Here is a 23,758-nt window from a genome sequence, read left to right as displayed (position 1 = left end):
ATGATGGCATGGACATATGATTATTTTTACGAGATAACGGTGTGCGATGAAGCTCTATAAAAGCATGCTATGATCCTCTGATAGATTTCTTACCAAAACGGGATTCAAAACATTGAATTACGTGAAAACGAGGTTGGCAAAAGTATACTGATATATACCTGCAAAACTAATTACAGTTTACAGGATAATTATGATATAATTCGTGCACTGTCATATAACCATCAAAAATACAACAGGGAAATATTTAGGAAATATTTCTAATTTTTACAAGCTGTCATAACTTACATATTTTATAATAAAGACACATTAATATTTATATATTCTTCGTGATGGCCATCACAATATATTACACCAATCAACTTCTCTCTCGAACCACAGTTCACCTCTATAGGACACATCTGTCTCACTGGCAATATATTACACCAATCAACTTCTCTCTCGAACCACAGCTCACCTCTATAAGACACATCTGTCTCACTGGCAATATATTACACCAATCAACTTCTCTCTAGAACCACAGCTCACCTCTATAGGACACATCTGTCTCACTGGCAATATATTACACCTATCAACTTCTCTCTCGAACCACAGTTCACCTCTATAGGACACATCTGTCTCACTGGCAATATATTACACCAATCAACTTCTCTCTCGAACCACAGTTCACCTCTATAGGACACATCTGTCTCACTGGCAATATATTACACCAATCAACTTCTCTCTCGAACCACAGTTCACCTCTATAGGACACATCTGTCTCACTGGCAATATATTACACCAATCAACTTCTCTCTCGAACCACAGTTCACCTCTATAGGACACATCTGTCTCACTGGCAATATATTACACCAATCAACTTCTCTCTCGAACCACAGTTCACCTCTATAGGACACATCTGTCTCACTGGCAATATATTACACCAATCAACTTCTCTCTAGAACCACAGCTCACCTCTATAGGACACATCTGTCTCACTGGCAATATATTACACCAATCAACTTCTCTCTCGAACCACAGTTCACCTCTATAGGACACATCTGTCTCACTGGCAATATATTACACCAATCAACTTCTCTCTAGAACCACAGCTCACCTCTATAGGACACATCTGTCTCACTGGCACTATATTACACCATTCAACTTCTCTCTCGAACCACAGCTCACCTCTATAGGACACATCTGTCTCACTGGCAATACATTACACCAATCAACTTCTATCTCGAACCACAGTTCACCTCTATAGGACACATCTGTCTCACTGGCAATATATTACACCAATCAACTTCTCTCTAGAACCACAGTTCACCTCTATAGGACACATCTGTCTCACTGGCAATATATTACACCAATCAACTTCTCTCTCGAACCACAGCTCACCTCTATAGGACACATCTGTCTCACTGGCAATATATTACACCAATCAACTTCTCTCTAGAACCACAGTTCACCTCTATAGGACACATCTGTCTCACTGGCAATATATTACACCAATCAACTTCTCTCTAGAACCACAGCTCACCTCTATAGGACACATCTGTCTCACTGGCAATATATTACACCAATCAACTTCTCTCTCGAACCACAGCTCACCTCTATAGGACACATCTGTCTCACTGGCAATATATTACACCAATCAACTTCTCTCTCGAACCACAGTTCACCTCTATAGGACACATCTGTCTCACTGGCACTATATTACACCAATCAACTTCTCTCTAGAACCACAGTTCACCTCTATAGGACACATCTGTCTCACTGGCAATACATTACACCAATCAACTTCTCTCTCGAACCACAGTTCACCTCTATAGGACACATCTGTCTCACTGGCACTATATTACACCAATCAACTTCTCTCTAGAACCACAGCTCACCTCTATAGGACACATCTGTCTCACTGGCACTATATTACACCATTCAACTTCTCTCTCGAACCACAGCTCACCTCTATAGGACACATCTGTCTCACTGGCAATACATTACACCAATCAACTTCTATCTCGAACCACAGTTCACCTCTATAGGACACATCTGTCTCACTGGCAATATATTACACCAATCAACTTCTCTCTAGAACCACAGTTCACCTCTATAGGACACATCTGTCTCACTGGCAATATATTACACCAATCAACTTCTCTCTCGAACCACAGCTCACCTCTATAGGACACATCTGTCTCACTGGCAATATATTACACCAATCAACTTCTCTCTCGAACCACAGTTCACCTCTATAGGACACATCTGTCTCACTGGCAATATATTACACCAATCAACTTCTCTCTAGAACCACAGCTCACCTCTATAGGACACATCTGTCTCACTGGCAATATATTACACCAATCAACTTCTCTCTCGAACCACAGCTCACCTCTATAGGACACATCTGTCTCACTGGCAATATATTACACCAATCAACTTCTCTCTCGAACCACAGTTCACCTCTATAGGACACATCTGTCTCACTGGCACTATATTACACCAATCAACTTCTCTCTAGAACCACAGTTCACCTCTATAGGACACATCTGTCTCACTGGCAATACATTACACCAATCAACTTCTCTCTCGAACCACAGTTCACCTCTATAGGACACATCTGTCTCACTGGCACTATATTACACCAATCAACTTCTCTCTAGAACCACAGCTCACCTCTATAGGACACATCTGTCTCACTGGCAATATATTATACCAATCAACTTCTCTCGAACCACAGTTCATAGAGAATACTACACTCATTCTCATAGATACCATTTTTACGAAACGAGTGGACCATAGAAAGTTCACGAGTGTGTCACGAAAATGATATCTAATGAGAATGAGTGTGATTTTATTTATTACCCACGTTAAATATATATTTAAGTGTAAATACCCTTTCATTTGTTGACAGACCAAACTGAAACCGGTTGCAAAATCTGGTTGTGCATGAATATTGATACATGACCAAATGTGGGCATTGTTGACATTTCTATGCATACACATTAACAACATGCGCCTGCAAAACAGCACCAACACTCAAGATCGTTTTTGAAGAATTTCTTCAACTTAAGGTAATTCAAGCACCATGTTGTTTGTACGCAGGACACCAACAATAAAAATTGAAAAGTCACATGAGCGGCACGCTTTGAAAATCAGACCAACAGTCAGTCACTCGCACTGTCGGGGTCCCAGCTGTGCAATCAAAATGGTTCGGTTTCCTTGATCTATCAGCTGAATTTATGTCATGTCCGTACTATTTTGGAAGAGGGAAATCAGAGTGTTCGAGTAGTATAGGTAATGGGGGTTCTGGACCACTTCCACTGGAGCCAGATTTATATACCTATACTGCTACTACAGGGGGGAACTTTTTATGCCAAAATGATGATGCGATTTAATGATAGTCATGAGATTAAGTTAAATTGGCTCTAGCTCACCAATACCTGGGGCCAATCAATGCTTTAGATGAGTCTAAATGGTAATAAAAATATTCTTTATTATTCTTATCGATAAAGCGATATTCAACATTTTTATTAAGTTCTTCGTTCATTTTACTAGGAGACCAGACTATATAACTACACTCTTTTTGTAAATTGATAAGAAACAATTGATAACCGTATTTGGTCAGTTTGACATCACTGATATAATAAAAACCTTGTGGTAATTCTCTCCATTTAATAGCTTTCTCCATTATTATATATTTATGTAAGCATTTGTCTAAATGTAATCACACGATAGTAAGCAATCTATTTTTAATCTCCAACCAGTTCTTTGGTTTTGGCACGGAATAATTGACGCGCTTGTTGCCTCCCCTGTTCTATGAACTTTTTTTTCTCGTCTTCGCTAATACCACTGGTCTTACGAGATTTTGATCGAATCTCCTGCTTCATTTCGTTGTATTTGGTGAGTTCCGACAGCACTAAACGAAACTCATCCTCAGATATCTTACAATCGGCCATTGCTGTCGAAATATGATCCTCAATGCTGTTCAACTTTGCTTCGGCGAGTATCCGAATACTATCGTGTTTTAATGCTTTCTTTTGTAACCTACGAGAAATGAATTTTATCGCTATTCCTGCCAGTCCCGAGACTCCAGCGGTTATTTCCATGCCGAGCACGATACGCGCGGCGATTATAGTTGATAGTAAACCGATACCCGCTACACCGAGTCCCATGCCAGATACTACAAGAGCGGTGTCAACTCCGTCCAGAGCATTCACGGCTCTGCGATACTTTTTATACAATCCAAGTCTCAACTCCCTATCCTTCCCTATTCGATGTTTTATATCGCTTATTTGATGTAATCGAAATCCATCAACAGTTTCCATCTTTTCAAATGCTTCACCGAGCGCCGGATATAAACTCATAGTGTATATAACGATCATATAATAGTCTTTAATTGGTCTTGCTTAAATGTTTTGAGACTATACATCAACCTTATCAAATGTATATTATACGGCAAGAATATCTTAGAAAGAGAAATGCTGTCACTTTTAATAATTTGGACCCCCTCGAGGGTTGCAACGGGCGATGCTCCGATATGAATAATACTGCAACGTTGACGCTCGTGTTTCTTGAGCCATTTAATCGATAGACCTGGTAATATATCGAAGGCATCTTCCGGTGCATCTCCGAACAAGACTTCAATAATAAGCGTAGAAATATTAGGTATTGCACTCAAGTTAACTTTAATATCATCGAATTCAGTAACCAAATTTAAAGTAACATTTTTTAAGGCCGGACGACTATATAACATATGACCTGGGTTTTCTGGCAGGGGGGTAACTAACACACTTTTTCGTTTTGATGGGATATAAGCCGCGAGTACGATGCCACTATTTATTATCTTAGTTAAATTATGTCCCTTACCCATCATCACATAAGGTGGGGTAATGACGATATTCAGTAGCCACTCGATGTTTGCTTCGACCATAGCCCATTTATTATTGTTGTTGCGAGTAATATTGTACGAAGTGTTTTTAAGGAGTCTACTAACGTCGACATCGCTTAAATCTCCTAGATTACCCGTGAATGTGACTTCTTTCCGCTTGTATACATTATCGTGTAAGTGTAAAGCGTATAACTTACCATTGTAACCGGGTTTATCAAATCCTTCTGTGTCTCCGAGATCGGAAAGCGCAATTGTATTACATTGTCTTAGTGTTCCAGGGCCTGATGCATCAACCATTATTTTTAATATGGAGTGTTACACTTAAGTATCCTATATGTACAGGTTGGTGTTTTACATCTAATACAGAAATTTTGAGGTCTGAAATAATACCCCGCTTAAATTTTTTATATTGTAATGACGAGAAAGATTCCGTTCTGCCGCTATTGTATTTTTCATTTTTCACTGGAACACTTCTGAGCAGAGTTGAAGGACTTTCTTGTTGAATATTATCCGTCATGCTTATTTGATCAAGATGGATGAACAACTCTTTATAGGGAACTAAATCGGGTAATTTAACTCCCTGTGTTATGTTGGGTTTTATCTTGTTTACCGGTATAGATTTAGAGTCGTCCTGAAATCCAAGTTTAGGTACTAAGTTGAGGCCAATAATTAAACCTTTTTCTCCAGTGGCTAATTTCAGCATCCCATTCGACTCATTTTGTGTGAGACTCATTCCATTAGGCTTAAAAATTTCATCATTGAGTGAGCATACGCTGTAATACCCATCAGGTATAGTAATTAATCTGTCAATTGTACGTTCGTTTATCAGTAAAAATATCTCATTATTTTCTTTCGCAGCACTTATATTGGTCCACAGTGGGTAATACGTTACATCGCATAGGGCTACTTCGAGTTGTCCATCCTAGTTATCGATAGTATGGAGCAGTTCAATAGACTGACCATTTGTTATTCCAGGTAGTGTAACATACATATTAAATATACAATGATACTATATCATAACTTAAATATGAAATCGAGATACATTACTAATCAATCGATTATAGTAACTGCCTCTGGTGCTGAATTTTTCGTTAAATTCCCAGATATCTTTGAAAATTACAGGGTCACGGCAACTAGCGATAAAATGGTGCATGATTGGTTTCACAATCCGATGCAATTTTGGCAGAATCAGTTAAACTTTGCCATATGGTGTGCCACAACGGGATGTGGCGTATCTGTTAATGCCCCAGGATTTATGCTAAATAAGTCTGTTTTATTATTTCACGTGTACTATCAGATTAGACGTATACTTAAAGAAATTAGTGCTCCATTACCGCAGGATGGAGCGTGGAATTCCACAAATAATCCGTACAATAAGTCCGCGTATGAGCGTATTTGTCAGGAATTTAATATTTCTACGAGTAAAGATTGGCGTATTAAAGGAGCAAACCATGGTCTAGGTGTTCCTTACACAGGGAAAATAACCGTCAAGAAGAAAGCGATGATTTATTTAAAGAAGTTAACAAAGGTCCATTTAATGCGTTTAAGTTGTTGCATACCAGCAAACTTTACATAAGAATGTATGATTATTTTCTAAAAACTCATCATTGGTATAAAGACTGGGAACTTTCGAGTAACGATTGGAGAGGGGATATTATGAGTTTTAAGAGTGGTTTAATTTATATTGTTACAAAATTTATACAACTGAACGATACCGCAAACGCTTGGAATGAATTTCTTAATGATAAAACGGAAAATAATTTTACTAACCCAGGATTTGTAAGATTTAATGAATCGATAAGAACTTATGTATGGGCAATTCTCGGTGCACAATGGCAAACATGAACATCCATTAGCAGTTCTGGGACGGCGCTCGATGCGCAAAAACAGTTTGTCGCAAACGTGGAGGACGCCATTAATTCACCAGTTGACATACCATCGTCTATAAAGCGTTTTCAAGATGCATTACAGTACGCTCAATCCAAAGTGGACTTCGTTTATGCGCCGGGACTATACATGTCTCCGAGTAATATGGAACTTAAGATCGGTCAAGTGATAGGCTATAATAATAAAATTGTTATCGCTACCGATCAACAAAAACCAGGTATAAATTCAGATATTAACGTCGAATTAATAACGCAAACGATCACGGGCGAAAAGGGAATAGTCAAGCCGCAGTTATCTACTAAACCATCTTTTAATGCTCAACCATCTTTTAATGCACAAGTGCCACCGCATATTAAGGCTAAAAATCAACAACATATCGATGAAAAAACAGCGCTTGTAGTGGGTGGAGTCTCGGTTGGTTTACTCATGATTTGGTTAGCGAACTGATTTGGTGGTTAAATAGTTCTTAGCGAATATGTACAACAGCCCTGCAATTGCTACGATCAGCCCCCACAAGTTTTGACTAAGCCAAGTGGTGGTCTTAGCTAATAAATTCAATAGCTAGGAAACAACACTCCCTATTATACCGGGAAGTGCAGCCGCGGCTTTCTCAGCGAGCTTTCCCAGTGCTGAACCTAATGCTTTTAAATGCTTTTTTATCCACTCTTTTATACCATTTTTATCGTTAGGCGGTGTACCACCACCTGTACTGCCACCTGTTAACGAGAGAGTCAAAGTCGATATAATAAATCCCAACGCGGTTAAAATACTGGCAATTGTTATTCCCTGTTCTCTGAACAATGTTTTAATTTTATCGGCCAGTGTAGTATCATCGTTGAGGACTTGATCGATAGTTTCTCGAATACGACTGATTTGCGAATGATGTGCCTTTCTACTACTGGAAGCAGCCTCGAGGCGGGCCGATCTTTCGTATTCTAAGTTACGCAATCTTTCTGCTACGCGGCGTCTACTGAATTCATCACCTGCCTGTTCAAGTTTTGTTTTCTCATAAGCTATATGCTTGTCGAGTTCGGATAGCTTGGCTGTATTATTTATCAGTTCTCCCCGCATTGTTTGCATTGCCTTGTCAAGACCTCGTAAATCCCTAATACTAAACTCCGATACCTGTAATGTGGAATTATCGTAATAGGTATCTAAGATTTCTCCGAGTCCGTTCGAGGCCACGTTAGAGGCTTCTTCCAAATTATCTGTGTTACTGAGTTCAGTACGCACAGTCCTAAGAACCTTAGTTGTCTTCGCGGAAAGTCGTCGGTAGTTCACAAAACCTAATTTATCACGAACAGTGCTGATGCCGTGTTTAGCAGCTATCGTAGACAAGGCTAGGGGCTTACGAGTACGAGAATGCATAAGATCAATATCCGGAGAGTCACGCAGTCGCAATATTCCTTTACTATCTATCGTAAACTTTGAATAGTCACGGCCTATTGGGGTATCTTCTTTTAAGGCATCGTAATAATCATTGACGGACGATTGTAAAAGTTCATCGTTAAGACTACTAAACCTGGTTTCATCAGTACCCTCTTCAGTTCGATTCGGATCATCAAAGGTACTTAGATCAAAGTCATTAATATCAAAATCAGTCATTTTTATATTAAACATAGGGTACATAATTTCAATATAAACAATGTCTTCGCAATACGGACGCAAATTAAACCCACAACGTAGACTTCGAGATCCATTAGGGGTCAAAGCAATTCGTCAGTCTGTAACTATAACTAATAACCCTAGTACCATCGATCAGAATCAAACGCTTCTGGTTGGCTTTCCTAATCTCTGCGCACACGATGTGTTAGTTCCGGGAACTGTCCGACTAGCATTTACGATTAGTTTGACTTCTACAGACGTTAACAGAGAGCCCGTTCAGAACATAGGTCGTGCTATCGTTAAGAAAATCGGGATTAAAATTAGCGGTAATGAGGTTTTGAGTATCGATGATAGCGATGTATACTATTGTTACATGGATCTCTGGAGAACGGATAAAGAGCGGGAAAACTTACAGTACCAAGGTATTTGTAATAAGAACACATTGAGACTGCGCGTGGGCGCTGAAAATGGTGTTGATACCAACGAAAAAGATAAGGCCGTTGCCGACGCATTAGGTAACAGATTCTATGTTCCCTTAGACTTTGAATTACTAGATTCCCACATGCCCTTTTATCAAGCATCCCTAGGCGATAGGTTAGAATACGAACTCACTTTTAATGACTACGGTAGAGTAATCAGATCTGCTAATGAAGATGCGAGCTATTCCATTGACAATATCTCTCTGGAGTACGATATGATAACGGATCCCGAATTAGCCAGACAAATTCGTAACCAGTATACGGGAAGTTTAGCCATTTTGTACGATCGCGTGCTGCGACATCGAAAGATCACGAGGGACAAAAAAGATACGATGTGGAATATCAATCTAAACGTCCCCACGAGGTCGTTGAAGGGTATTTAAATGTTGTTCGAGGACCCCTCCGATGCGTTTAAAAGAAATACTGAGAAGTTCTACAATCCCAAGATTACAAAAGTAGAATTGACTATCGAAGGCGTTCCTAATCAACTATATAGCCAAGGAATGCTAGCGTATCACCAGTGGGATGAGATTAAAAAACTTCCTTCTATAAAACGTTCTCCGGAAGTTAATGCGGTCGTGAAAGATCTGTCTCTCGGGAGTGTATCGATGGGTGAATACCTCACAACGAAGTACGCGCTATGGCTCGACATGCGAACAACGGACGATGACCAATTACACGGCAGTGGGAGGAGAATAGAAAATGCTAGCGAGGGTGCCACCATACAGATAACGAAGCTTCAGGAAGCGGCTGGTAAATTAAACATATATTTGTACGTGATTATGGATGCGCAACTTAATATACAGAATGGGAGATTCGTGCAAGCAATCTATTGATAATCTTTTACCTAAAGATCCGCACTGTGCTATCATATGCGGGCAAACGGGCTGCGGAAAAACAGCTTTTATTCTAGATATTTTAGAAAGTCATTATCGGGACGTTTTCGATTTTATATTATTCTGTGCCCGACTATAAGCGTTAATAAAACATACCTATCGAGAGATTGGGTAATGAATGACGACGGGGTACACAGAGTCGATCCGGGCGATCGTTTACAAGACTGCCTCCGAGTATGTCACGAAAAATACAAAGGAGAATCAACCCTTTTCGTAATAGACGACTGCAGCGCGAGTAAAGAACTCACAAAAAAGAAAGATATGCTTTCGTATTTAGCATTCTCCGGACGGCATACTCAACATAGCGTTTGGGTACTTACTCAAAAATACAACTCTGTCCTGAAAGATCTCAGAGAGCAGACCAAATGGGTAGCGCTGTTTCATTGCAAAGATCGAGATTCATTCGAGGAATGTTTACGCGAAAATGATGTTATTTATACCAAGATCGAACGAGATAAAGTCAGAAAACAGTTAGCGGCAACGAAGCACTGTAAACTCGTATTAAAAACCGATCAACCAGCTGCTTATGCAATTGCTTAGCAAATTATAGCAAAATTATAGCAAAATTATAGCAAAAATATAGTAAAATTATAGCAAATGTAGCAAAAATGTAACAAAAATGTAGCAAAATGTAGCAAAAATGTAGCAAAATTATAGCAAATTGAACATTAGCGGTTAATATTACATAAAATGTGGTTCGAAATCTTCATTCTTTCGCAACAGTTCATTATTACGGGTTGTATTGGATATGTCATATTACATTATGTTAGACTTAAATATCTCCTTAGGTATTACATTATGGAATGCGACGAACTCATCGAACAAATACTCAAAGAATCTGATGTTGATCAAAATGTTACAGATAAATCTTCAGATAAACATAGAGAAAGACTCGCGGCTTTGGTAGCCGGTGGAAAATGTTCCCAATATTTGGGAGAAAATTATACCATCGAAAAAATTGATAACATGACCGACGAAGAGATTAAAAAACTGTACGCGCGTTACGAGTCTAGACTTGGAGCTACCATGACTAAAACGATAGGGTCTTCTATATTACAACTATACACAGCCGTAGCTAGTACGTTTCTCCCCATCCCGGCAGAACATCGCATGTATTTATGCGAATCTCTCGAGAAAGACCCATTCATCGAACACGCTATAAGCTCAGTGAGCTGTGATTTTTATCATAGATTTGGAATGTTCTTAGCTCCGTTCACCACAGCTTTAATAACGGCTAGGTATTGTCAATTTAAACATACGTGCCCACTTAATAATATAAAGAACGAAGTTCAAATAAATAATGGAGACACAGGTGACACCACAACAGATTGTGAACGAGGAACCACAGATTGTGGAACAACAACAAGTGAACACACAACAAACAAGTGAATGAGGAACCACCACATGTGAATGAGAAACCCAGAGTTACTAAGAACCCCCCAAAAATAGCCGCAGGAAGAAAGGGAGGACTGGCGCGCAAAGTGAAATTAATAAATAATTCAAATCCGATTAAAACATGGGCACTAGTAGGAGTTGCTGGTATAGCGGCTGTATGGTTCTTTTATAAGACCAGAGAAGAGAAAACGTCACCCCCGCCGCAACAACAAGTTCAATTAGAGGTTAGTCCTCATATAATGCTATAAGAAGCATGACTACTCCAGTTACAGACGGTAAAATGTTGGTAAACGCGACGTATCATTCAGCGGTGGTCACCGGCTTGGCCATTGGCTATGCCCGTATGGCTAAAATGATTACTAAAGCCACACCTCCCAAGCTAGATTTTAATAGTTATGATATTGGTATGGCAATTCTGGATATTGGATTGGCTATGGCAACGAAGGATATGCTCATCAAACAAGGACTTATCCCGGGAGACATAATGAAGTAATTAAACATTTGAATATTTATATTCATATAAACATTTGAATATTTTATATTATTAAACATATGGCAACAATTGCGATGATGGTCAGTGGAGCTGTTGTTAATGCTCTAGCTTTTTCGGGGAGTAATTATTTATTTTCCAGTATGAGGGAATCAAACGCTAAAGAAGTTGAAGAGGAGCGTAAACGACATAACGAAGCTTTAGAACAATACCAAGCACCCCAGTTGCAATATACACAGCAGAGAATGAAGAGATTAGACTTTATTCATGAACAACTGATTAAGGAAGGACATTCAATTCAAACGTTTAAGGATGTCGAATATGCCATGCACGAATACTTCCTCATTTTTGGGAAAAAACTAGACCCAATACCGAGACCAACAATGAGTCAGTTTTATACACCGTCAGAGGAACAAAAGAACCGAGAGGTCACATTTATCATGTTGGGATTGACTGCTGTATTGATTTTCAGCTATACAATTATGCATAAGTCAGAGTGACAGCTGTGGCTATGCATAAACCATGATCAATAAATAGCCTAATCAATATCTCAATAGTGTAGATGTGATTTGCATTTAGACAAATGATATGATAGATGTATATACCATGAATAACTGCAAGTTTACACTCACGGGTAAGACTACTCTTTGTAACCGACGCTGTGTCCAAATTTACTGCGGTATACACAATTATTACATCAGGCGCGGAAACATTAACTATACGTGTTCTGAATGCGGGATAGGGGTCAAAGGTCGTTATTGTTTATGCAAGAAACACGGTGCTGATAGGGTCAGGAACCAGATTATTTATGCTAGGAAGAGAGATTACATCAATGAGAGGAATAGGTTGGGGAGAATACGTATTTAGATATATGAAAACAACCAATTAGACATTTGTCTCATTTTGCATATACCATTCAACCACAATGGTTTTTGTCAGAGAATTAAAAGCTATGGCAAAGCAAAGAGGACTGCGTGGATATTCTCGTATGAGAAAAGCTGAATTGATGGATTTACTCGGTTTGGAATACAACAGACCACCCCAGACTGTTAGAGAACTCAAAGTTCGAGCGAGAAACAGTGGGCTGAGAGGTTATTCTCGAATGAGAAGAGCTGAATTGATCGCTTTACTAGATAATAATCAACCTAATGATAATGTTGATATTGATAATGATGTTGATAATCAACATAATGATGATGTTGAGAATAAACAACAAGAATGAATATTTGTACCCACATCCGCCGGCGTTGGTAAATATCTAAGAGGTTGGAAGATTGATATTAATTCCAACATGGATGTTAACGATATTAAGCCCATCATATCCAGTAAAATTAACGAGGAATTAGATGATTTACATAGTATAAAATACCAGCTGACGATTAAAATGACATTGAGTAAAAGTAACACAGACGATAGCACCGAATATACCGAACCATATTTCCGTAGCAATCAAGAAGTTATAACTGAATCCGATACTATAAACTCATCATTAGATACATCAATTCAGAGAATACAGGAAACTTTAGAACGCTGGACTAATAGAGGTTCTGGTTTGGGTGTGGATAAAATCGATAGTTTATATTTAGATATAGCGAATTATATGCCTTTCAAAGGTGGATCTTATATAGATTTACCCCCGTATTATAAGAAGAAAAAAGCCATAATTAACGTAAAAAATAAATCCGATGACTGTTTAAGAATGATGATAAGATCTGCATTGTTCCCAGTAGACAAGCATCCGGATAGACCTTCTAGCTATCCCCAAAACGATGGACTCAACTTCGATGGTATAGACGAACCTACACCAATATCACAAATTGATAAGGTGGAAAAGCAAAATAATTTAGCTATAAATGTTTTCGGACATTCTAAAGGAATTGTTGTACACAGGATAAGCTCCGCTCCGGAAAATATCCCCAGAATCAATTCATTTCTGATCGAAAAAGATGGTAAATATCATTATACGTGGATAAAGAGTTTAAACAGGCTATTATACGATCAAACTAAACATAAAGAAAAGAAATATTTCTGCGAAAGATGCCTGCATGGGTACAGCAGACAAGATCTATTAGAAGCGCATAAAGAAGACTGTAGAGGTGTTGTAAAGAATGCTATCAGGATCGATATGCCTAAAGAGGGAAAAAATATATTAAAATTTGAACATTATTGTAATCAAATGCCAGTACCGTACGTAATTTACGCCGACTTCGAAGCGCTTATCAAACCCATAGAAAATACCAACCATAATAATCAAGATAGTAGTTTTACGTACAAAACTCAAGAACATATTCCTTGAGGGTTTGGATATATAGTTGTAAGGTATGATGGGAAAACAAACCCGCCCGTGATTTACAGAGGTCCCGATGCAGCGGAAAAGTTCCTAGAATATCTACAAAATGAAGAGAGAATAATCAGGGAAAAATTATCGTGTAAGAAACCCATGCGTATGACGAGGGATGATTGGAGGGCCCATAAGAAGTCAACGAGTTGTCACGTTTGTAATAAACCCCTGGATGGGGATTCCGTAAGAGATCATTGTCACGTCACGGGTAATTATCGGGGAGCCGCTCATAACGAGTGTAACTTGAAACTAAAAATGAATTCTCAAACAATACCCATCCCCGTTGTGTTTCATAACCTTAGGGGATACGATTCACATCTCATTATGCAAGCTATCTCAAGACCGACGGCGGTTTAACGTGCATTCCTAATAATATGGAAAAAATACATATCGTTCTCGTTGACTAAACCTATACATTATAGGGACAAGGATGGGAAATCTAGAACAAAGCAAAGTAATGGGCTTAGATTCATAGACTCCGTACAGTTTCTGTTATCTTCCCTGGACAATTTAGCTAATGCGAACAATCCCGATGACTTCGCGATAACAAATAAATATACCGATAAGATAACTCGTAATTTGTTGCTGAGAAAAGGTGTATATCCTTACGAATATATGGATGATTGGTCTAGATTCGAAGAAACTGAATTACCACCCCTCGAATCATTCTATAGTAACTTAACAGAATCTAGAATAACAGATGCCGATTATGAACACGCTCTGACGGTCTGGGATAAATTAGGTTGTAAGAATTTAGGCGATTATCACGATCTGTACTTAAAAACCGATGTACTGTTACTCACCGATATATTCGAGATATTTAGAAAGACATGTCTAAAACAATACGCCTTGGACCCGGCATGGTACTATTCCAGTCCCGGACTATCGTGGGATGCATTGTTGAAGAAGACCGGTGTAGAACTAAAATTACTCACCGATTACGATATGCACTTGTTTATTGAGAAAGGATTAAGAGGTGGTATATCGATGGCAGCTAAAAGGTATTCTAAGGCTAATAATAAATTAGTGGAAGGATACGATCCGAGTAAACCCGACACGCACATATTATATCTCGATGCCAAGAATTTGTACGGATGGGCTATGAGTCAACCTTTACCCACGGGTGGTTTTGAATGGGTCAATGATATCAATGTGAATAATATCAATAATATCGTCGAAGTGAATAAAGGGTACATACTAGAAGTTGATTTGGAATATCCAAGTTCGTTACATAAAGACCATAACAGTTATCCGCTAGCTCCTGAAAGATTAATGGTTAATAAAGATTGGATGTCGGAATATCAACGCTCCTTGATGGGTAATAGTAGGTTAGCTAACGTAGAAAAACTCGTACCAAATTTGATGGATAAAACAAAATATATAGTTCACTACAGAAATCTCCAGTTGTATCTATCGTTAGGTATGAAACTTAAGAAAATACACAGAGTTCTAAAGTTCGATCAAAGCCCTTGGATGGAGCCCTATATAAGGTTGAACACAGATTTAAGAAAGATAGCTATCAGCGATTTCGAAAAGAATCTGTATAAGCTCATGAATAACTCGGTATTTGGTAAAACTATGGAGAATCTAAGGAAGCGTGTTGATGTTAAATTAGTCAGATCTAATGAGGAAGAAAGACTCAGGAAACTTATAGCCTTGTCAAAACACTTGATGTATGACTTATATTACAACGAAGTTAAGAAGCAATACGGCGATAGATGCGAGGTGTTATATACCGACACAGATTCTTTGTTGATGGAAATACAAACCGAGGATGTGTATAAAGATATGGCAGAAAAAATAGATATGTACGACACAAGCGATTACCCAAAAGATAATCCACTGCACAGCGTTGTAAATAAAAAGGTGTTAGGTAAGATGAAGGATGAATGTGCTGGGACCCCTATAGCGGAGTATGTCGGATTAAGACCTAAGATGTATTCTATAAAGAAGTCCGATAATGGAGTGATAAGAAAAGCCAAGGGCGTTAAGAAGTATGTTGTAAAAAAGCATATCAAACACGAACAGTATAAAGAATCATTATTCAACGGTAGAACATTCAAACACGAGATGAACTCTTTAAGAAGTTACAATCATAGGATATATGGATTAAGAATGAACAAGACATCATTATCCCCCTTAGATACAAAGAGATGGATTGATAATGATGGTGTAACTACCTATGCTTATGGTTATGGTGGTAATACCGTACCGTCGGGAACTATGAACAACTCTTCTCGTACAAATGCCCTACCCGGTCCATCTTGAAGATAATAAAGAATAGGCTCTCCTTCTTTCGTAACCAATCGACTAATGTTATACGTCTTAAGGGACCATATGGGATCGGTTGCGCGACACAGGCCTCCTTCGAGTTCACCGGCCTGGTATAAATATCTTACCCTTACTCTATCCGGAAGTTTTCGTTCTTTGCCTCTCCTCGGTGCTGAAGATTCGGAAGTCACGGATTTCATTTTAATAGCATCGGATGGTTTCTTCCCTATTAATCTTGTTACTTCATTATTCAGCGCTGATACAACGGCTGGTAATCGTGTCACCCATTCGGTTGATCTCAATCGTTCTGATTTCATTTCGATCCCATACTGATAACCAAACAAACGTTCCGCTAATGTCCTGTTAAATCTTTCGACGATAGCTTGACTTCGGTGGGCCTCTCTTTCACCACGGACGATTTCGACATCGTTCTTTGTTAACAGTTTAGTTACCAATCCCATAAACTCGCGACCGGGATCTACTTGAAATAGCTTAGGCCATTTTAGCGGTCCGCGTTTATATATGCGACTCAGTGAATTAGCTACCTCTGTTGATTCTTTCGAGGTTAATGGCTCAGCCTCTTTGTATCGACTAGCCACATCCACTACTGTTAAAGCGTATTTATACGTTTTGCGTTTTACCTTATCGTGGGGAAGAAACAAGAGGTCAGCCTGATGAACTTCATTCGTCGTAAAAATATCAAACTTCTTCCTCGGTATATAACGCGGTGCCGGTAAATATATCTGCCACATCGCTTGTTTCTTTAACCAATCCTTAGCCACATCTTTAGATACCTTAGCCACGGTGGCTAATTTTTTTATTGCTCCTACACCTTTCCAATATCCTCGTGGGCTATAGTAAATTTTATCCATTATTAATTAATATTGATGTTTCGTTTAATACAACTCATGATTATCGTTAAATCGCATAATCATTTTGGCATAAAAATCCCCCCTGTAGTAGCAGTATAGGTAATAAATCTGGCTCCAGTGGAAGTGGTCCAGAACCCCCATTACCTATACTACTGTTCGCCAAAGACATTCATGTTAACTGTACGACCCTATACTGAAAACGTGAAAATCAATAAACTCAAGTCTGCTTGCATGTCAGTAACAGCTTTGAACAAAGGGCAAGGTCACCACCGGAATAAGAAAAGACAAAAGTGATGAACTCACAGCGTTTTACGCTGGAGATAGGGAATGTTATTGTTCTCATTTGGGATAAATTTGGGCCACATTGAGTTTTCGAATAATTGGTATCGGAAATGTTCAGTTTGAGTGATCTGGTCGTGTAGTCGTCAACAAACAACTCCCGAAACAGTGCCACAAAATACGCTGATTGCACAACCGGACCATCACAAGTAAGTCTAGATATCTGTCCAGATAGTTTAAACTGACTTCATTTCACCACCCTTATCCTTTTACCGGTACTTTAATCAAACTGAAAGTTACGAAAGTGGTTGGGTGCGTCATGCTCATGGTGACCCTAGATCTATTGATAGGTAGTCGTACATTGTAAATGGATATAGCTCGATTATATAATTTCTGTAGAAGCTCTATGCATAACTTATATAGAATTAAAACCAAATTTGATGCGTGTGACTGTCTTGTTTGGTTTAAAAAAGTGTTTGTGAATATCTCTCTCTCTGAGATTGCTTCAGTTCTGCCTTGTCGAAAAAAATGATGATCTCTCGCGATTTTTTATGAATGAAACAAGTAGTCCCAGTGTGACAGAGGTCAACCTTGTAAGGCACACATGTGTCGTAAAGATTTAGTATCTTCACCACGTGGGTAATAAACCTCTATATGACACATCTGTCTCACTTGACACTATGTCAGCTCTCCCTCTCAGATGGTAACCATCCCCCTGCGCCTTGACCGGGAGCTACATCCTCACGTCCTGTTACTTGTCCCGTGCTGCTCCTGGTTCCTGGACACAACACAACCAAAGACACATTACTTACAGTGTCTGATACCATTCAAGTACCCATATGTGCCAAACTAGAATGTGTTTACGTACATAATGGAGTAACTTTCATCCGGTAAGCTGACACTGTTTTACTCAAATAACAAAGTTTGCCAACATTTAGAGAGTATAATACCTAGCTTAAACCAACTGCAATGACGAGGTCATTTACATACAAATGAGCCTAACTTTGCTCAAATAACCGTGTCAACTGCATGGCAGGTAGACCTAGCTAGCCCAGAGGTCAAGTTTTAGTGACATGAAACAACATGTGGTAGTTTACACTAATAAAGTGATGTTTAGCATTTGACAGGACGTACCACATTGGTGCCAAAGCGAGGCTCATATGTCTTAGTGAGGTATAGCCTGAGACAGATTCTCAAATGCCATGCTGCATATATTCACAAATTATTCAATACAATTAATAAAAGTTTAACACTCACGTCACTAAAGCTGGGGACACCACACAAACCCAAGGGTCTAATCAAGACACACAGTCCAACCTGGTCAATGTGACCGCCCAGAATTTAGACAAAGATTTCCCAGATTGCAAGATGGTTACATGTACAAATCAAGCAAAGCATTGCAAGCCTATCCACTCACTGCAACCAGTTTACATAGATTTACTCTCATAATCACTTACAGTGCAACCACACTTGTCACACCTTTCTCCAACACACAACCCATACATACAGTCAAACCAAATCAAAATGTCATTGTGATCTTGACAACCAGAAATCTGAAGCTGTGTGTCTTTGGTGACTTCACATGCTATAGCAAAGATGTAGAAGAAGACCACACTTGTTGGTGCTGCTGTATCTTGAACTGGTCCTCCCAAGTACAGGACTATAGAATTACTCTTCTATACAACAAAGTCATAAGCCAAGATTATGAGAGAATGAAGTCCATCACAACTTGAAATTGGTCGTGCATGTGGGCTACTGCTCCTCTCATGTTCACCTCTTCTGAAGTACTAGCGTGAGTAACTGTCATGGCTACGGTTTCTGTTGAAGACAAAATTGCAGAGAGGTATGGCAGAGTATGTAAAGTATAAGGTCCATATGAGTTAATTCCTGATCGTCTATGATGAACGTCTGTGACGATCGCCTCAGGGTGAGAGTATGAATATCCCCATCCAACTCTTGAACGTTGGCCATCAAATCCAATCCATTCGTTCCACAATCCTGTAGATTGATTTTAGGTGACTGAATTGTATCCTTAATTCTTCAAAAGCAGAAGGCTGTAGCTGGGTTCTTGGGTTGATCTTGGGTGAGTGTATCTGAGTTGCCATCAGACATGAATATAGATGCCTGTTTTATTGCTAATGTCCATTTGATAGTAAAAAGATGGTAACAGCGTACATGGATCATGGATTTTCTTTCATTTCTAGGCTATTACACACTAAGTGCAAGCAATATGATGACAGACAACATGATGCCTCACATGAATCCTTGGTTCAGGTGTATTGAGACCAGTGTGAACTCTTGTCATTTGTGCATGGGAACAAACAATTATGCTTTCATAAACACTGGCAGAGGATCACTAACTCATAACACTGAACTTACCATTCTGTCCAGAGCAGCTATTGATTGACAAATTTCTCCACAGCTTTTGTCAAAGTAAGTATAATGAAATCTTCTTCCTGCAAGTAAACATGTACAAAAATAATTAGCAGACTTATATAAACTCATGGGGGTTGAAATGAATTGGAAAAATGTATACTAGTATTCACTTGATCTATTATAATATTACCTTCTTTTTAAACTAGAACAGATGCGTGAGTACTTGCAAAAACAGAAGCAGACGCTAAACTGTCATTTTCCGAACTCTGTACATACCACCATGCATGCCCAGTCTTTATCTTCAGTTTGGGGAATTCATGCCTACTGTATCTTGGAAAGTTTGTTAAACTCTTCCTCAGACAGATGCCTTCCTAGGCATCTAGGGTGGGGATCTCAATCAGTTGATCAATGGGCACCCCATACACACACCAGATGGTGCTGGAGAAGGAGAGTCCATCTCCCACAATATGTTTCAAAACTGACCTCTTACAAGAAAAATCTTGCTTCATATAGTCCCTAATCAGTAAATTCTGCTCTCAACTTGTCTTCTCGTCCGTAAGACAATCTGAAGGAGTTACAGTGTGAAATAACCAAACCAAATGTGGCGAGATGTGATATATTTGTTTTGACTGTTTACATTATGTACATCTGGAGTCTGGACACACAGAAAAGAAGTGACATTTTCCCACTTATGCATGCATAGTTGCATCTAACGGAGGATAGGATTTCCCTCACAACTGTTAAATATGTGTGACAGTGAAGAGGATGTCTGTTAAAAATCTAAAGCCGTTTTTGTGTGATGACAGCCCAAACTGAAAGTTATGGCTGATGCTGTAACAAAAGTAAGGTATTCACAGTAATTATTGGCTTCACACATTGTGGCTTTGAAAAATAATAATAGAAATCAGGTAAGGTACACTATCAGCTGCTTTCGATGAGCAAAAGTTCAATCTGTGTGCCATACAATGAACTGAAATGAAGTGGGGGGGCTCACTTATTTGACTGATGTTGCCACACCTGACTAACACCTGTCATTATGGAAGCCCTGTCAGACCCAAATCCTTGTACTTTGCTCCAGTCAACACCCCTAATTTCTCTTACAGCATTTATTAGCATTTCCGCCGTAACACCTCCATCTGAAAGCTTTATGGTTCCTGAGAAAACTCTTCCTACATTCAACTCTTCACCAACAACTTTTACATACACAACCAACTTCTTTTACACAGATTTTATCTGTACTTTCATCTGTCATCACGGATACATATTTACAAGTTTCTTGTCAATTTTCTGTCTAATAACTTCAGAGAAAACAACAAGACATTCATCATATGTAGCACATCACTTCATGGCAAGAGTAAGTGGCATTGTCCCCAACATGTAACTTTTAAATCCAGACCATTTGTTTGTTCTTCCATTGACTGCATACATGGGTAATGATTTAGTGAAAAATTGCTGAATGCAATATAACATGCAGTCCTCATTGCACATATCAGAGTTGTTCTTTCTTTTATCTGTGAAAAGCATTGGATGCTGCAGTTGTAAAATTATTCTGTAAAGATCAATCTACAACTGCTTCACGATGGTCACGAAGTCTGAGGTGATGAACAAGTGTTGAAGTATGGAAGGTGGAACATCCCATCATGCTTGTGAACAGTTTATCCTTCACAGATTTAATGCAAAATCACTATGCATGTTTCCATGATAATTTAGCTTCAACCATGACATCTGAAACTTCATGTCATATGTAAAACTTTTTCCCTCAGTAGGTTGGTTGACCCTAGCTAGTGCCATGCGAGTCATTATTGTTAACATGGTCAGGAATCAGGTCGGGTGGCATGACAGAAAGTTTGTTTTCATTTACCCATTAGTGTTTACAGCATCGCTTGCTGAGTTTTTCTGTTTACTGTTACACCTAAAAAGGTTGCTTTGTTTTTCAGGCAAAGCCACTTTGCTAAAAATGATTCACAGAACAGACAGCAGACGACAAACTTCAAGCAAACAATTGTCTCTATCCCTCTTGGGTAAATAGCACCACACCTATCACTATCATTCAGAACTTTTGTCTGTATGATTGTAACCTTGATTCAGCTATCTACACTGTTAGTACGACTAAAATCTTCAAGATTAACCTGGGAATTGATTATACTGATTACCAGTACTTCAATTCAACTTTTGCTAAGCAAAACAAAGTGATATATCTAGTCTTTGTTTTAATTTGCGGGAGATTAAGTTTGTAATGTGGGAGTCGCGCAATCAGCCGGCCCGGACGCAACATGTATTTCGTTTTAAACAACATAAGTAAGTTTCATATCAGCAAGAAATAAATTATTTCCGATTATTGATCTGTAATTTATTTTGTAATCGACAATTATTTTTCCAAAATGCAATCAAACAACCAACAGATCATATGATTAATCGCTCTGCAGTAAGTGCTGCAGCAGCGTTTTTGAAACGTTTCCTCTGTTGTGGCCGGAGACATGCTCTGTGAAAAATATATTGACATGTTTAATAGGTTTCTGGTAGGAGAAGTTTTCGTTCATTGTCAATGGACTGTCGAATAATGGACAAATGCTCACGTTAACTTTCTCAAAGTGAGCTACAACAGAATGGTCTTCCTTAGGTCATGCCAAGCCAAAGCATCAATGTAACATGGAAGACCAGATAACTGCCCATGATACAGCTTAAGTCATCGGCAATCACAGCTGGCGTGCAGTATTAAGAAGAAAAAACTTTTGCTCGTGCATGACTTATTGGGATATTGTTTGTCTGCGAGCAGATTATCTCTTTGCTGAACACGTAAAATCAGCAAATAATATTGTTTTACATACCCCAATGGCAGAAATCAGATGATATGATGAAGAGATTGTCAGGATCTGTAAGGTATCGGCTAAACACATTTCCATAATATTGCTCTTTTTCTGGACTGAGGGAACCAACAAGGACAGGTACAACACTAAATTCTCCACGGCGACTGAAAAGGAAATATAGTTAGATATCTTTAAAAATACAAAATTTGAGCATTTCCTTTTAGTTCTAAACAGACTACATATGTATCTGGTTTACATATCAAGATAATGACAAAAAACCTCCAAGTAAGACTATCAACAGGCATATTATCAGTTAACAAGAAAACAGTCTTATTATTATACCTCGCCATGGGGCACATTACAGTTTTGTTTGTTCATAAAGTAGTGAACATAAACTTAAAAAAAAAGGATTTACATTTGTCAGAGGGGTACACAATGTACATGATCTAGACTACCAGTTGTCAGACTTTCATTTTTGTGGAAGCCTGGGTGGGTTAGATCACAGACACTTTGCACTTTGTAAAATAACATTGGCCAAGGGCTGTAAGTGTGTATGCTCAAAATCTAAAAACATGTCGCAAGGGAAGTAACTCTGTAAACAAAATAATTTATGGGACCAATTTTTGCACAGTCTTGACAGGTATCTCTTAGCTCACCTTGCAAAGTTTCATTCATGTAAAGTCAGTAGTTCTGAGAAAACTTGTCCCCACTGCAGACACTATGCACTAAGTTAAACGCATGAGACAAGGACAACAATTGTAAACAAATAATTTAGGGGACCAATTTTCGAACTCCGTCTTGACAAGTATCTCATATGTAAGCATGCAAACTTTCACTCATGTAATTTCAGAAGTTTCTGAGTAAACTTGTACCCATCATGCCCATTTCACAGTAAATTGTATATTTATAAATACTAATCTTATCTCACTCTATGCATCTCATCCTTCTACTTCCGATCCTTGTGTGGAAACATCACAAAACAAAGTTTCCAGCTTCTAAGCTTCATTTGCACAAACATCCCATGCATCATCTCTGCGACCACCCTGTCAATCAGATCTTGCATCCAGATCTCATGCAGCTTGCGGTATGTGTGCTAATCACCTGACACACTCTGCCTCACCATTCTCTTTCTTGAGCTGACAGGCTGTGTACCTGTGACACGGAGATGGATTGGGGATGGATCTTCACAC

General features: G+C 38.8%; 1 protein-coding gene across 2 annotated transcripts in view; it reads right to left on the bottom strand.

Moving 5' to 3' along the window:
• Positions 1 to 23,758, bottom strand: part of LOC124149741 (protein MEMO1-like) — a 120,532-nt gene that overhangs the window by 13,787 nt on the left and 82,987 nt on the right. For both annotated transcript variants that reach the window (XM_046521496.2, XM_046521495.2), the window contains exons 6-7: positions 22,590 to 22,732; positions 19,765 to 19,841 (exon numbers count right to left, since the gene is read on the bottom strand). In XM_046521496.2, coding sequence (XP_046377452.1) covers positions 19,765 to 19,841; positions 22,590 to 22,732 — 220 coding nt within the window. The remainder of the gene's footprint in view (positions 1 to 19,764; positions 19,842 to 22,589; positions 22,733 to 23,758) is intronic.

This window comes from Haliotis rufescens, unplaced genomic scaffold, assembly GCF_023055435.1.
Source record: "Haliotis rufescens isolate VD_foot unplaced genomic scaffold, xgHalRufe1.0.p SCAF_3, whole genome shotgun sequence".
Lineage (NCBI taxonomy): Eukaryota > Metazoa > Mollusca > Gastropoda > Lepetellida > Haliotidae > Haliotis > Haliotis rufescens.
Note: the sequence above shows the minus strand (reverse complement) of the source record. Positions and strands in the feature narration are given on the sequence as shown.